Here is a 17,178-nt window from a genome sequence, read left to right as displayed (position 1 = left end):
CATAGTGTTGCAGGTACAGTATTTCATGTCTAAAAATGTGATTCTTCTTCTGGTTTTGTGTCTTTACTTGTCTTGTCACTAGTAAAGAATGCTTATTTTTCAGTTTCTATTTTTTTTTTTAGTTAGTGTTTAAAGAAACTCGTTAAAATCATTTACTGGATAATACTTAGAAAATTATATATGAAAATCCCCACATCTTGTCTTGGACTGTTATATTCTTAAATAATCTATTCTCTCATTTTAAAACTTTCAGGAGACATTTTCAACCATATGTGTGTGTGTGTGTATGTATATATATATATATATATATATATATATATATATATATATGTACTCCTTAGTTCCCCAACCAACTGGCAATCACATTTATAGTTTTCAAATCTGGGTAGCTACAGGAAGTATGAAAAACTGTTGCCGTCGAGTCAATTCCAACTCATAGCAACCCTATAGGACAGAGTAGAACTGCCCCATAGGGTTTCCAAGGAGCACCTGGTGGATTCAAACTGCTGATCTTTTGGTTAGCACCCATAGCACTTATCCGCTATGCCACCAGGGCTTCCATATATATACACATACATATATATATACATACATAAATATGTATATGCATATGTATATGTATGTATGTGAGTGTGTGTGTGTGTGTATATATATATATGAAAGAACATATATTAACTAGCACATAATTTTCACAAATATCTTGCTTCCAATAAGTTTTCTAACATTTTTAGGCCAAGACCTACATTCACTAGTAGTTAGGTACACATAGAATCTCTTCTAAATTCTAGAACCATCTTTGCATATTAGCTTTGAAGACAAATATTTAGTAAGTGTGGGCTGCTATTAACTCCCATTATTGTTTTTAATTCTATAAAATAAACACCTTTTTAGACTGAAGTATAAAGAATAAAATTTTTCCCAAAGACAAAACATATTTTTACAGATTTTTTTTCCGTCCTGAATGTATGTTCATGCATCAGCTGCCAAACACATTGAGAATTCTGGCATTTAGCTTAAGAAAATGGATCTTTGTTGTGACTTTCAGGATCTACTAGCATTGCTTTAAAAGAAGTTTGCATACGCAACTTATTCACATTGCTTTATTTTTGTTGGTGGTGGTGGTATTCAGTTCACACACACAAAAAATTTAAAGTCATCATATTCTTGCATTTAACCAGTGAAAGAGTCATCTTGAAAGAAAACATTTTACAAACTGGACACATACCCTGTTTATTTTCTCTGAAAGTTGCACTCCATAAAGCAAGTCCATTTTTTGAGCCTTTTCCCGGTATTATACAAAAATAGTCTTATGCAAGTAATAAAGTTATCTTTAAACATCTGACTTTTTTTTTTTTAATTTAAAGCAGTCACACCAAAAGTTACCTTGGTTATTCTTAATCTAAACATAGAACACCTTGTGCTTATACAAACTGCTGTTATCATGTGCTCGTATATCTTTACATGGATTCTGGCAAATATACTCTGCCATTATGCATTAAATTATGTAAAAAAGTACAATCAGTGCAGAACTTGCCTATTTTTTTTTAAAACAATGCTCTTTAACCATCTTCATCTATATTTGCTTATATATAATTTCTTTTTGCAAAAAAATTTAAGGCAAGTGCAATTAAAATTACAAATTCACTATCTCTATTGCTAACATATGCAGCATTCATATTTAGATATTTAGTGAGTGATCTCCTTTCCTCTTAAAAATGAAAGTACACAATGCTAAGTGTGTTAGACTTGCTACAATCAACTATGCAGTCTTACTTATGTGCCCAAGCTAAAATCTTTAGAGATATCAGTCCAAAAGTACACTTTTCAAACTCTACACCAGCAGGAATCTCTTCTGTTCCCTTCCTGTGGTTTCTCGTCCCATGTCCAGTTTTCTCATGAAAATACACGGCAAGTTATTCAGATGCCTGTTTCAAAGATGACTGTGAATACGAGGTCACCTTGTGGCCCAGAATACTTAAAATGCAGTACTCCTAAAATAGTTGTACTTCTAGTTACTTCTATTGTGTTTCTATTTCACTTCAGGGATGGCACGGTTTCTGTAAAGTTAGAAAAAACTAAAAAAAAAAATCTTATCAGTAAGTGTATTTCTGAAGTTAAGCTTTGCTGAGGACATGTTATTTGCTAAGGACGTCATTTAAACGGAAGCTGTAAAATAAGTTATTTCACAGCCGTGGAAAAATAAAATCACCTAAAAGATAGGAAGCCATGGTAATAACTTTTGGCACTTTCACAGACTTTTCTTATGATAGTTGCTGAGTGCAATACCTCCCTCATTCTTTATATATAAATAATTCAGGGCTACCATGTAATGGAAAAAATGGGTAATGGAAACAATCACAGAATTTTATGGGAAAAGTAAGAATGAGCTGACTCTTCTTTCAGATAAAATGCATGGCCTTAAAAGAAAAACCAGTCGAACAGAAACCTGGATATTTATTTTCAGCCTGTGCAAAAATGATTCACTGGGTCATTTCTTGATAAAATCCATTATCCTGGGAACTCCTATAGCTGTTGATTTAATGTAGAGCATATATATATTTTTTATATAGAGATTAAGCTTATTTTTGCTAGTGTGTGCTTTTAATCACAGAGTGCACACACTTCACATGAATGCAAACATGTACACTAATTTAGTACACTAGATGTTTTGCATTGTCACAGCTGACTATTTTAAACTGTCGTTGTCCTGAACACAGTCTGAAAATAGATCAAGCTAAATTGGTATGTCGTCTCTTTTGGTTTAGTGTAGAAATATCAACGGCTATATTGCACCCAATCCATTGCTATTGTTAAATGTTATTTTCTGACTCTCTAGTGTGGAAATCATTAGGATCAGGTGGAATCTTTAGAAACTTGGAACCAACTCTCCAGAAACTCTTTGATGTGGCTACTCCACGGAGAGAGCCATGTCCTTGAAATATGAGTTTAAGGTCAAGTGACAGGGTGGGCTCATGAGAAACTGACATTAAATGAGGACATTCTTCTTAAGAAATGGAAACTATCACCTTCAACACTGGTAGTCACTTTCATCATAGCAGTGGGCAAGGAGATCAACATCAGCCCCGTGAGATAAATATATGTGGCTGGAACCATGCTGTCAGAATAAATAATTAAGGTGTGACATCGTTAAAGAACTAACTGGTTTGTCCTTGTTGTGTAGGTTGTAATTTTGCTAAAATAATGCAAGAGGATCTATTTAACTGATCATCTCACATAGAATTAACTAAATTTATTGGTACTTCATGAATACAGTCTTGGACTTTATGTAGTTCATTTAGAATGGAATTCCCCAAATTATATGATCATAAAAATGTCTTGGGGTTCAATTGTTTTGGAGTGAGAATCAGGAATCTATGCTTTTAACAAACTCTACCATGGATTTTTATACTAAAGAACGTTTGAAAGACTCATTAGAGTGAGTTTTTTGATTGGCGATTTTGAGGAAATAATTGTTAATTAAGCCCAATAACTAATTTGTTATTTGTGTATTTATTTTCCCAACTAATATCTTTGGTATCCCTGTCCAATTTTGGTATTTTTCCTCCTTATCAAGTAAAACCAGAAGTGATAATAGACCTGTAGTCACTTAGAAGGAAGGTATCTTTTTAATCAACACTTAGTGTTAGTTAACTTATTTTTTTTTCTGCTACAATGGTGCAATTACTTTTTTGAAGTTGTGTATTCCATGACAAAGCTGAACTTAGCTTTCTTGACTAGTTTTTGTTTTCCTTCTTCATTTTGATGTATTTTCAAATAAAGTGTAATTGTCTGTAGCTCATGATTTTCAGTTTTAGTTTTTGTTTATATTCCAGGAATTCTTCATAGTAAGTTCTGATGTAACAAGTAGGGGGGAATTGTTAAAAAAAAAAAAAAAAAGACCCAGTTTATGGTGACATCCATCCATCCATCCACTGAAGTCTTTAATTTTGCATTCTAGTGAGTGACAGCAGTTGTTAAGGACTAAAAGGACAAACCTTGTACCTGCGTTTCTCAAAGAGTGGCCTGTGGACCTCCACATTTGAATCACCTGGGAAACTTGTTAAGTTGATAGATTCTGGGCTCCACTCCAGTCTGAATTTCTATTTTTAACAAGCTTTTTCAGGCAATTCTTCTGAAGCCTAAAATTTGAGGCCCACTTGTTTTGGCTCCTATGGTTTTCAACTCTGGTTGTCCTATAGAATCACCTGGGGAGCTTGTTAAAAAAAAAAAAAAAAAACATTAGGGACAAATCTCAGACCAGTTACATCTGAAACTCTGGGACTTTGGGACTGTGTAAATCTTCCCAGGTGACTCTAAATGCAGCCAGGTCTTCATGACTGGTCTTAGACTTGTTACTTGTAGACTTCTTAGAAGTATGCTAAAAAAAAAAATATTTTTTTTTTTTGCTAGGAAGAACTAATTCACCCGTCAACAAAAATTATGTCACAATATTAGGCAGGCCAACAGTATAATTTATACTCGCACATAATAATGTTTAACAATCAATTTCCCATTTTATTTAGGAAAAGCATGCTGAGAAATGGTTTCTTGTTTAGCCTGAGACCACCTAAGAAAGAATTTTCATTCAGAGCTCAGTTTTCCTTTCAAATCCATAATTGCCTAGACAGTTCTACATTGGCGAGGACAATAGGAGAACTGAGATATTTTACTGCTGAATTTAAACCAGCCGTTGATTTTCATAACTTAGAATTCTGTTTGTGGTTTATGCAAGCTTTTGGCATTTTCTTCTGCTCTCAGTGTTTGGGATGATTCACCTTTTATTAGTCTTTTCTTTGCCCCCAGAAGATAGAAAATTGACTGCCTTAGTAGATTTTCCCTAAATCAGTCATTCACAAATCATCTTGGTGATTTTTATATCACATTTCCTAGACTATTTTTTTACCTATGTTTTTATTTAATTTGTGTAAGTATATATCATTCTACCATATAACTAAAACTAGAAATAGTATCCAGAAAACCTTGAGTTTGATGTACTACTTAAGTTTTTCTTTGTTTTAAATCCTAACACATTTTAAAATGAATGTATAACCAAATAAACACCTTCTGCATACCATCAAAAATCAATTGCCATATCACTGGGGGTAAAATTTCTAATTTGGGCAAACAATTGGCTCAACTATTTGTCAAATTTAGATGGTGTCTGTCCTCCAAAACTCCACCACTGCCCTCTCCCACACACACTGGGATTCTGAATGACCTACATTTAGCGTTAGAAATTGATTTGATTGAAAATGTGAGCAAAATCAAGGAATTTGTTTAAATTACTCTGACAGTTTGTATGTAAATACAGTAAGGGATTCGGGCACCATTACTTTAATTATCTGAGTATTTGCCTCATTCTCTGCTTCTATTTTGCCAGTAAATGTAGATCTGATATCAACTGGGGAATCTTCTAGAAATAAGTAAGTTGTTCCATGGCTATCAGCCTTTTAATCACCTGTCAATAATGAACGTAATTGAAAGTTCCTGAGAACTGATGTGTGTCTGAGGTGCAGAAATAATTCCAAATATTCTTCAACTATAGAATTCTCTCCTGATATTTTAAATAATGGGTCATAGCCTATGAATCACCATTGAAATTATACTCTCGGAATTATACACTGAGTCATGACCTTGATAACATTTTCCTTTTTCAATAGAGGTTATTTCTTCACATTTAAAAACTCTACTGAGGTGGAAATGGCTTTCCGAAATTTTAAATATGTTAATTACTTTGAAATCCAGCCTAAAATAACCTTATGGTATTTTTTTAACTATTACTTTCTATTTTCATAATGATTTATCTCTACTTCATCTTTCATAAGTTGTTTCTTCAAAGTCTGTCATCCTAAGATGTACCATCTGCCCAGACAGCCCATTCATCCTGAGAGGTGTATTTTTCACTTCTGAAGGAGAGATTAACCACCATTCTCCTCCCCCCAGATAAATAAATAAGATTATTTATCTTAAACCGGAAGTGAAAAGGAAGAACAAACACATTTCCCTTTAGGAATGATCGTGCACTACAAGTAGATGCAAACGGAGTAGAAAAAGAAGATGACTAAAGATCTTGGTCATGTTAAATATTACCTGAGGGGCTTTTTTTTTTTTTTAAAGGTTGTTTATGTGAGTACCCACCCATGAGTAGTACCTTAAAAAAAAGAAAGGAATAAAATACCGGGGGAGAAGAAGTCAGGAATGGAAAAAACAGGGCTCACATGTTACCATTTCTTTCATTTCTGTTTCTCAAAGAATTTTATGAAATAGATGAAGAGAAACTGCAGAATTTAACCTGGAAAAGACCACTAATGTGGTAAATGACTTTTAAGTGATTGAGTTTGTGATTCAAACCTCTCTATAATCCAGTAGTGAAGGAGAGAGATTGTAAATGAGGACTTGATTTCTTAATAAAGTTTTTCTTTCTTTTTCAGCCACTGGGCATTTCTTAAATCCCTTTCTTTCTTTACAATCGTAACAGGAATTAGGCCTAACAATTAGAAAGTATACAGACATAAACAGAGAGGAAAGGAAAAGTATATAGCAAGAATTATCAAATTAATCAAAGTAGTTACATATGTTCCAACAACACAGTATTTAATTTATTTTCATCTATGATCAGGTAGAAACCAGAAGAAACATTTGTAGCTTAATAAATAATTTAATTTCTTGAATTTCTATGTAACATATAAATTTATTTTTACAGGATATATAGAGAGCATACTCATAGAGAGCAACAGACTTAGGAAACGACTATAAAACACAAATTATAATTCGAGTTTAAAATTTCTCATTTTTACACTTGTATTTGTCTATTTTCCTATTGCTAGTCAAAGCAAAATCAAATATATAGTTGTAAGTATTCTAAGAAAGAAAGGAGCGCCTCCATCACCTACGCATGAGTTACATACATTCTAGATTGTACAAAATCAAAAAAGGGAAGGCAAAACTCAAGGGAAACACTATGTAAAATGTACTTTTACTGACCGTTGAACAAATCCGAGTGTCTGAGTTTAAAATTTGACTTGAACACCAGCAGAGGAAAATGATTAAATCCACTTTCCTGTTTGGGTTCCTTCAAACCCAGAAAATGCAAAAGCTTTTGCAATTCAATAGTGGTTTATGTGAACAAATCTCCACTACTTTGGTGTTACAAATACACTAAGGATTCTAGTTACCAGGAACATGTACTACAAAGAATATGGAGAGCTGCCGTGTATCCTAACAGAAAGATGTCTTCATCTCAGTTGAGATTAATCTAAACATTCACATATGATCTCCCAAATTTAATCTCATTGACTAGTAAAGGATGGATCCAAATTACTTCACCACATTAGCTATGTGGTGTATCATTTCACATTAAATCCTTTTTTTTTTTTTTTTTAAGGATTCTTTGAAGCTTAAGATTATCTGGACTATGAAGGTTGAAATTTACATGGCAACAATATTACATGTAATATTCTCAAGTTCATGTGCAGTTCTTTGGATTCTATCCATTTAATAGTGGAGGGAACACAGTGTAATGCTTTTTTAGAGTGATTGCCTTTGTTTGTTAGAAAAATAATAACTTTTAGGCATGTGGACCCTGGATGATCCATTAATGATGGGAATGGTAGAAAAAATAATTTCAGAAACATGAGTTTGCCAGTGGACCCAGAAACCAATAACTTCAGAGAATTTACTAAAGGACAGAAGGAAAAAATTAAATATCATATGTATCCATAATGGAAAGATGTTTTATGTTCTGAGCCCGGAAGGAAAAAAATGTTACTCAATGGAAAAGATTAGAGTCGATTTCCTTCTTTTTTAGTCTCGCCATTTTCTATCAATGTGACTGAAGTTTGATGATGACAAGGCACATAAGATTAGGATTAACTCATCATCATCATCATCATCCTTCACTTACTTTGGAAACCCTGGTGGCGTGGTGGTTAAGAGCTACAGCTGCTAACCAAAAAGTTGGCAGTTCAAATCCACCAGGCGCTCCTTGGAAACTCTATGGGGCAGTTCTACCCTGTTCTGTAGGGTTGCTAGAAGTTAGAATCGACTCAATGGCAACAAGTTTGTTTTTTGTTTTTTTCATGTACTTTACTCAAATTTAGTGAGATTTTATAGCTCCTTGGGATTTTTTTTGGGGGGGATAGTATCTCAACTTGTTAACACAGCAAAAAGTTTCATCTTAAAAGTAAAACCTTAACAATCACCTCACTCAATTTGTTCTAAAAATTATTGAGGTTGCCCCAAGGTCATAGCATGAATCTTGAAACTGGCTAAAGAACAATTGCTGAAAATAAGGTATGTAATCCTAAATCTCCGTGTAAGAAAACTGGGACCTTTTGGAAAACATGCCAAATGATTGTTTCTCCTCTTTCTGAGGAGCCTTGGTGGTGCAGTGGTTAAAAGCCATGGCTGCTAACCAAAAGGTTGGCAGTTCAAATCCACTGGCCACTCCTTGGAAGTCCCATGGAGCAGTTCTCCTCTGCTATAGGGTCGGTCCCTATGACTCAGGATTGACTCAATGGTAACGGGGTTTGTTTTGTTGGGTTTTAGTCTCTTTCTGTACCAGGTAAATTCTTCTTAGTTTTATTGTAGGGAACGTGATTAAACACCAATCATAAACAAGTTTAATGCCAAATTACGTGATTTTGCATTCCCCCCAAACTCTCTTTTGAGTAGGCGACGAAATGAGTAAACTATCACAGTAATAATAGCCGGTTTTCATTTTATCTAGGCATGAATTATTTGTAATCATACAGTGTTTTTCCTCATCATAAATCAGGTCTCCCACAAAGTTGGGCTATGTTGGAAGAGAAATTGGCTCTGTTTCTTAGAAGAACAATAATCACCCTCTGAATTTTTTTTATGAGTGAATGTAAGGAATGGTAGATTCAACAGTGTCTGCAAGATATGTGCGTTTATCTGAACGTCAGTTTCTGAGCATATCCTCTTAAATCCAAACATTGATAGCTTTTTAGATGATGGATGTCTTTGAGACTGACACCCAGGAAAACAGCTTTGCACACATTGACAATTTTGTCTAGAATTTCAAGGCTTCATTATTCCTTTAATGTTTTCTGTAGACACCAGGTGTCCGTGAATCCAAACTTAAGGTCCATTGCCATGGATTATCAAAATTTGACTGTCGATTACTTTCTTTGTTCAGAACAATAAAGTCGGAGAGGTTCATTACAAGGCAAGGAATAAACTTTGCTTCCATTGACAAGCTTCTCCTTTTAGGAAATCCAGTTGCATTGCCAATCTTTTTTAAAATAACTTATATATATTGTTTTAAAAAAATTCTTCATTGATAGAGAATATGTATCTGTAGTTGGGATTTCTAACCCATTAATGATATTTCATCTCTATTAATCATCTACGTCAATACTGAGAATAATGACCAAGCAGAGACAATAAGGCATTTTCCTCCTCAGTGTCTGTGTTCCATTCAAGTCATTTCACTTGCACGATGCTAATACTCTCCTTTGAATTTCAATAAGCTTTCCCCTGGGACTAATGATATAAATTTGAATAAAATAAAGAAGAAAAAATTATACACAAGATTTAGAAAAAAATACTTCTTAGAAGGAGTACTAGGGTATCATTCCAGAATGCAAAGAATAATTTACAAATACATGAATTAATGTTTTCCTAGAAATGGTAACCTTAATTTACATAAATGGTACCTGTCAAAGTTAATGATTATTCTAGGATGAAGAAAACTTATAGTTTGGGATTGGCTCTCAGTTAATCTTTGCTTTGTTATAAAATGCTAAATAATAAAGAAATAAGGAAGAAATCAGCATGTAGATATTTAAGATTAAGTCAACAGCGTCCAAAACACATATACTATGAAGAAAGTAATAATCACAAAAGGTTGAAAGTTTGAACAATCAGGTTTTTAGATATAGAAATATGATAGGTTCAGGTCGTGTCTCTCATCACGTCTTGGATTTATTTCATAGGATTGATCTAAACTTAAGTCAGCTAGCTTACATGAGATACAGATTTCTTCTCTGCCCATAGGAAACCTAAGGAATGGAGTACTGCTTAAATAATCAAAGAGCTGGGCACCAGAATAAAGGGTAGGATGCTCATAAGCAGTAAGTAGAGGTTACATTAAACAACGAGATGGAGTTTTCAATCCCTAAATGTGTTATTACTCAGGGCCTAAGCGGCGATTGATGAAAACCAGGCAAAACCCCAAACATCACACATGTCCAAGTCTGGAATCCCAGTCTCTCCCCAAGCTTGGGTAACATTTTCACACTTTCAACTGTGTTTTTACAACTAGGATCTTCGTATCCCCATGGCACCCACCGAAAGAAGAGAAGGATGAAACCTAAGCACTAGGGAAAATACTTTTTTTTTCTCTTTTTATTGTGAGTTCTAACAGAACTTTTGTTAAACAGAGAGCACGTGAACACATGACAGTTTCCTTCATTTGTTCTCACAAGGAGCTGATAGAGGAATACTTGGGAGGAATGTTTCTAAAGCCAGAGATAGCTGCTTCTCCATTTATTTCATTTTTCAAAAATATGACAAAGCATTAGAGGAAAAAAAAAGTTTCTTAAGTTGTGAGAATATCAACTATTACCCATCAATCCCTGAATCATGCTATTCAAAGTGCTTAAATCTACACTAAAAATAGAACAAAAAATGTACTCCCAGTGCAGCTAAATAAACACCTATGGATACCTAAAATATGACTGTGGTCTGATTACTTCTTCTACATTTATTCCACACTTCCATCGTGCACTTAAAAAAATTAAAAAACAAACAAACAAAGAAACCAGGCCATTGACGTGTTTACAGTTTTCTGAGCACTGGGGGAGTTTGGAATCCAGTCCAATGCAGTTCACTGCCACCAGTCCCTGACAGGTGTCCATAGTATAAAGTAAAAAATGGCCTTCTTGGATGCTGAAAATAACCCAATGTGCAAAGCTGACCTTACAGTTGTATGTGTCCTTGTAGCTTCAGTTCTGGTGTGTGAAAATGTGACACAGGTCCAAGGGGAGCACAGGCATAAAGAACAGATTGTAGAGAAGGACCCAGGCAGGTTGTCAGGGAAATAAACATTTTGAAGCAAATAAAGATCAATGTACGTCCAAAGCTCCTTTACCTTGTCACACAGATCCTGAGACCTTTGTACTGTTTACAAAATACTTACATTCATCCCTCTCAGACATTTGCAACTCAATTTTACCCTCCCTGATAAACTCCATTGCAGTTTACACTTTTTTTTTTTTTGTGGCCAACTCACATCTTACTATTGTGACCAGAACTGTAGAATTGGTTTCTCATTATATGGTGGAAGGAATAAACCAAACATACAATAGTCACTACACGAGCCAACAGACGATACCTGGGATAGAAATTCCTACAATGAATCACTAAAGTAATGTATAAGTTCTATTATCAGTTTTTTTTTATCACATTTATTTGTTTTTTTTTAACTAAAAGCTACATAGGTAATATTTCCTTTTAGCCACTCTGCCCTCTGCAGGTTCATTTATGATTGATTTTGCATCATTGTCAACACGAATATGAATTAGCTGCTTATGTCACTGATTTCAAACATAAAGCTAAATGGGATGAGATGAATTTCCTGGGAGCAGCAACTTTGTTTCTGAAAGATAGAATCACATAGTTAAAATTAAACGAATACTTTATACAGTAAAGTTAATTATTTTAAACACTTTCTGGTCTAATTAAAAAAAAATTTTTGTGTAAATATTGTTTATTTTGAAAATACCAATTTCTGTTGGTATTCATATGTTTGACCTCCTGAGTTCTTATTTAAACACCTAAATATTAACAAGTGTTGTTTCTTTTCACAAACTGAAATCAAAGACTTAATTCTGAATGTAGCGTTGAAAATTAAATACAGTGAATTAACATTTAAATACAAGGGGACTCCATACAAGTTTCACAGATTTGCTCTGACTCTTTAGAAAATAACATTTTGTATAATACAAGGTGACAAAACATATTTGATGACACATCCTGTCCTTCCTTTGGTTTGGAAGCCTTCAACGTAAATTTCATTTTGACTTGCCGTTGATTCACCCTTTCGAGTTAAGTTGCGTGGCATTTGCACATAATCTCATTTGCAGAAAAATTATAGAGGGAAAAGAGGAAGTAGAATATTAAACAAAAACAGCCACAAACACATTCATGCCTTTCCAGGAAGTGATCAAATATAGGGCTTGATTTTTTTTTCTTTTTTTGTTTTTTGTTTTTTTTTTGTTTGTTTGTTTTGTTGTGTTTTTTTTCTCCATATATATATATATATATATATAAGGGTACATCAACTCATTTAAAAAACGGAAACAACACTCTCTCCCCCATTTTCATGCCTTTGATCTTTTCTTCTTAGCACTCTGTAGTGGTCACTGTCAAGTGACTAGCACACCTTTGGGTCTGGAGTGTATTCTGACGAGCAGTGAATTAAACGTTAAGACAGCTAGACCCACCTCCACCCCTCCGCAGAGTTTACACATCATGCCGCCATTAGAAGGGTAGAGGTGGGGAATGAGGCGGGACAAGGAAGAGATTCAGGGCTCTGATTGGTGCGGCCCTCCTATGAACAAGGGTTCTTCTTATCTTTTTTTTTTTTTCCCCCAAATGGCAACGCTGGCGTTGGTTGCACGGCTTGCTGAAGGCCGATGTGGCCCTGTTGATCTTAGGTAGAACCCGAGAGAGGATATGGTGCTCCTTGTCCCATCGGATAGATTTGTCCAAGCACCCCAAGGAAATGTTAGAAGCAAAATAAAATCAAAAAGAGAAAATAAGAACCCCTTCTAAAACTAAACTAATGAAGCAAAAAAGGGTTTTCTATCTATACATCAGTCTCTTCTTTAAAAAAATGTAAATATACAAATTTCAATGACATATAAAACAAAGCCAAAAAATGTAATGGTAAGAGACATGGTAAAACAGGAAGACGCTGATGCTACAAAGAAATTGCAAAAACATATGTACAAGACCCTGTTTTTCCTCGTGTTCTAGAGATTTTAATGCATGTTTTTAACAGCAGCAGTCGAGGATTTAGTTCCAGGCACTGGACTGCAGACTTCATTCAAGTGCCAAGGGACAGGGTGTCCCTTGCATTTCTGTCACCAAATCACACTGGATATACTGGTCTCCCTTGGCAGCAGCGGCAGGATGGCACTGTTTGTGTGGGCCTCATCTGGATTCTGCTCCCTGCTCGATTTTGTCTGTGGCCGCTGCCCGTTGATGAGTGTCATAGGGATGTTACAGTAGGTATGCTGATTTCCTATGGAGGTAAGAGGCAGGGTGCCGGTAGGAGGTACGTCGTACTCATAGCTTCGGTAGTAGTGTTTCTGACGCATTTGTGAATGGTACGTGTTGTGAAAGGTGGAACGGAGATCTGGATGGGCAGTGGCTAGAGCAGTGGAGGTGGCCGCAGCCATGGAAATGGCCGAGACAGTCTGCAGCTCCCCGAAAGGCCCTTGTTCACTGACATCTAAAGCCTGCTCGTGGGTGATGGGCTCTATCCTCTTAAAAGGCATTTCATATTGTAAACGTTTCCAGAACTTAGAGTTCAACTTGTTGCATTTTGGTCCATGCCATTTAATCACTGTCAGGAGCTTGATGGTGTGCTTGAGGGCCTCCACCTCCTGGTAGTTCATAATTCCTCGTAGTTCACTGCATTCAATTAATATCACTTTAATTTCTCCAGTCACAAGCATGTTTCGAAGTCTGGTCTCCAGTTCAAAGATACTCCAGCCCCGTCTAACTACATAATTTGGGGTCATGACGATAATCAGTCGCTTGCTTTGATCTACACATCTTGCCACATCTTCAATGTATGCTACAAAAGAGAAGAGGATTTGTCAGAATGAGTGAATTAAACATTTGGTCCAGAAAGCCCCGGTATAATCTCTTTCGTACATTAATTGAGAGTTGTTTGTTGAGTAACTTCTTGAAAAAAAAAAAAAAAAAACGTCTTGAGAAGATGAAAATAGCCAATGATGACTTTGAATAGAGTTTGTGCTTTGCTTTTCCCAATGTTAGAAATATTGTTCCCGGGCACAGATCTCTCATTTGATTTCTTTAAGTGTCAAAGCTCATAAAATTAGCTGCCTTAAAGAATGATGAAAGTAGCTCCTCAGAGGTTTCAAAAATTAAATTTCATATGAACACATAAAAACATTTCGTTTTTGGGAAACTAACAGATACAATTTTAAAATAATCAAAAATTAAAATAAAAGATGTTCTGTGTATAAAAAGTGATGACTACACAAACATACAAGAATATGCATATTATCAAATGAAAACATTAACTTACTTCCGGTTGGAATTAAATCTCTATCTGGTATAAACAATTTATACCCATAATGCTTTTCAAGCATATCAGGTAGGATTTCAAGGGCAAAACGTTCTTCTTCCCCAGTCTCTTGATTCCACTGGTCTGGATCCACTTTGGTGTATGATAAGTATGCATCGTAGTCTTTATTGTCTGTCAAAAACATTACAGAGTTAAGTTGAAGTCACTATTCTACAAAGAAAACAATAGGACAGGAAAACATTCCCTTTCTTTCACAAATAAGTCCAAATACCCTATTTCTCAGAGACCAAAGAAAGAAGTCTCTATTAATTTTCACTAAGACTTCAGTAATGCCAAATATCCTGGAACTAGTTTTTTGTAGTTAGTAGGTATAAGGAGTCACATTTTGATTTTTTTGTGTTGTGAAGACAGTAGGAGAAAAATCAATGAAAAGAGCAAAGAATTGTTAACTTTCAACATTTTCTAACCCACAGATCATAGAGAATATTGATTGCTTACATATTTGGGTAGTATGCTCCTACTCTAAATAATCTCAAACTCACCTACTGCTTCCTTTGGTCATTTTTTACCCTGTTGAAAAAATAGTGAGGGAAATACACCTGGCTTGATTGTGGCAGAATGATTTTTAGATTGTGTTTAGGGTGCTGATTTTCTGTTGGAAGAAAATAAAACCAAATTTGGAAGCATTATATTTTTTTTACTAGGAGCCAGTTCTTGATGTTGGTACTGAGAACATTATTAAACTGAATGATTATAGAAAAACATTGTTTTTCTGGTCACTGTTTATCTTATACCTAAAATATTGCCAAATTGTTATTGATCTTAATTTTTTAAAAACATAAACATGCCTAATTCTGCATTTTTTAATAAGAAAAAGAAATCATTTATCCTCTTGCTAGTCTCTCATTTGTCAATGTTCTCTTTAGAATGTGACATTGAGATTTACTGTTCATCTCAATTATAATTATAAATAATGTCAATGTGCCCAGTCTACCAATATCAATATCCTTAGCTGTCTATTGTGCTTCATTGGTGACCATGAGTGTATTACTTGATTTTTAGATCTAGTTGGATTGAAGCACTCATAAATTTTAGAATAAAATGAACTTTACATTTAGCACAGAATTTAAAACTTTGGGGTACAAAACATCAAAGATAAAGTAACATCCTTTGCCCTTGCTCCGGGTGGCTTTAGGACAGTCTTTCTGACTTCAGGAGCACTAAAAATCACTTTCTGAGATCCATAGGTGTGTGTTCATTCTAGTAGTCTTGTTAATTTTGAGCCATCTACAAGTCGTTCTATGATTACAACTTGTCAAGGCAAGCTCAGAAGACTGTTTACTGCACCTAAAGTTAACATAAGTATATAGGAAGCCAACAATTCCATTATAGGATCCTTGGAAGAAAACCTTTAGCTATGTGAGATTAAAAAAAAAATAATAATTGGGAGCCACCATGGGGCCCTAGACAGCCACATCATGCTGTTCCTCTGCAGCAAAGACCTGAAAAGCTAAGTACATCAGATACAAACATCAATCCTGGAACCCTAAGCATCAAATGAAGGCATAAAGAACTAGATCAACCACTGAATGGAAGAAGAAACTGATGGAAAACAGAGAACAAGCAGCGATACAGAGTGGAGGTTCCCTGCCAACTAACACGGCACAGTCTTGCCATCTTGCAAAACAACCAGCAAGAACCCTGGACAGGAAGTACGGGAAGGCAACTTCACGAAGGTCCCAACAGGAGACAGAGCACCAAGTAACCAGAGAAATATGCTTTCCCACCCCTTACCCTTCTGCCCCATATGCCATCTCCCTCTGCTTCCCACTGACCCTCAGGGCTGCCCTGCCCCCACCCACCAGCTACCACTGCACTATCCCTTTCTTTTCCTTTCTCTTTTCTTTCTCCCTCATACCTAGCCCCATATGCTACCTCTCCCCCTTCCCATTGGCCACCGCTGAGCCATTGCAGCTAGAGTGTCCCCGACACTCAGGCCTGCCACTGCACTAGATCTGCACTGCACTGCACTGCCCTTTCCCTCCCACCACCTGACTAGCTGCTGAATGGTGGAAAACAAGCCAGTACCGCTCCCCGCCTGACACCTCCTCCCATCTGCCAAGGGACTGTAAATGCTCCCACACCACTAGATCAATATTAGGAGGCAGATAGAGCTCACCCAGTCTGCCCTCAGCCACTTTGTTAAACCAGTGAACAGTGAAGTAGGTCTGCTCTTCCTATTGCTGCACTGCCTGCGCAGACAAGGTGGTGAGAGCTATCATGCCCACAGTTGAGCAAGTAGCAAAGCATGCCTGGCCCACCTGCCCTGACATATCAAAACAAAACAAAAAATCAGGATGAAAAAAAAAAAATCAATAAATAAAGAAAATAATACCTTAATATCTTGGAGACAGCAGACAATATTAAAGCAATATATTAAAAAAGCAGCAAGTTATCAAAACAAAAACCAGATAATCTTCCAGTAAAAAAAAAAGGCAGTACAACTATCTGATATGGAATTCAAGACTAAGAAAGAGATCAAGGAAAACATAAACAAAACCAAGTAAAAAATAGACAGAGTCGTGGAAAACATAGACAAAACCAATGAAAAATAGCCAAAATCAAGAAAAACACAGACAAAGCAATAGAGGAATTTAGGAAAATAATACAAGAACAAAATGTTAAAATAAATAAACAATTAGAAATCATATAAAAACAGCAAATAGAAATTCAAAAGGTAAAGAATAAAATTTCAGGAATGGCCAACTCAGTGGAAGCTTTTAGGAGCAAATTTAAAATAATGAAAGACAGAAACAGCAAGATTGACGACATATTCTTGGATGCCGCTCTGAAAAATCAGATAAAAGAAT

General features: G+C 35.5%; 1 protein-coding gene across 1 annotated transcript in view; it reads right to left on the bottom strand.

Moving 5' to 3' along the window:
* Nucleotides 1-13,112: 13,112 nt before the first annotated feature.
* IL1RAPL1 (interleukin 1 receptor accessory protein like 1) overlaps nt 13,113-17,178 on the bottom strand; it is a 722,800-nt gene continuing 718,734 nt past the window's right edge. Inside the window, exons 9-10 of the mRNA XM_064278411.1 lie at nt 14,309-14,479; nt 13,113-13,831 (exon numbers count right to left, since the gene is read on the bottom strand). Coding sequence (XP_064134481.1) covers nt 13,113-13,831; nt 14,309-14,479 — 890 coding nt within the window. The remainder of the gene's footprint in view (nt 13,832-14,308; nt 14,480-17,178) is intronic.

Source organism: Loxodonta africana, chromosome X (genome assembly GCF_030014295.1).
Source record: "Loxodonta africana isolate mLoxAfr1 chromosome X, mLoxAfr1.hap2, whole genome shotgun sequence".
NCBI classification, from domain to species: Eukaryota; Metazoa; Chordata; class Mammalia; order Proboscidea; family Elephantidae; genus Loxodonta; species Loxodonta africana.
The sequence above is the reverse complement of the archived record's forward strand: the minus strand, read 5'-3'. Positions and strand labels throughout refer to the sequence as shown.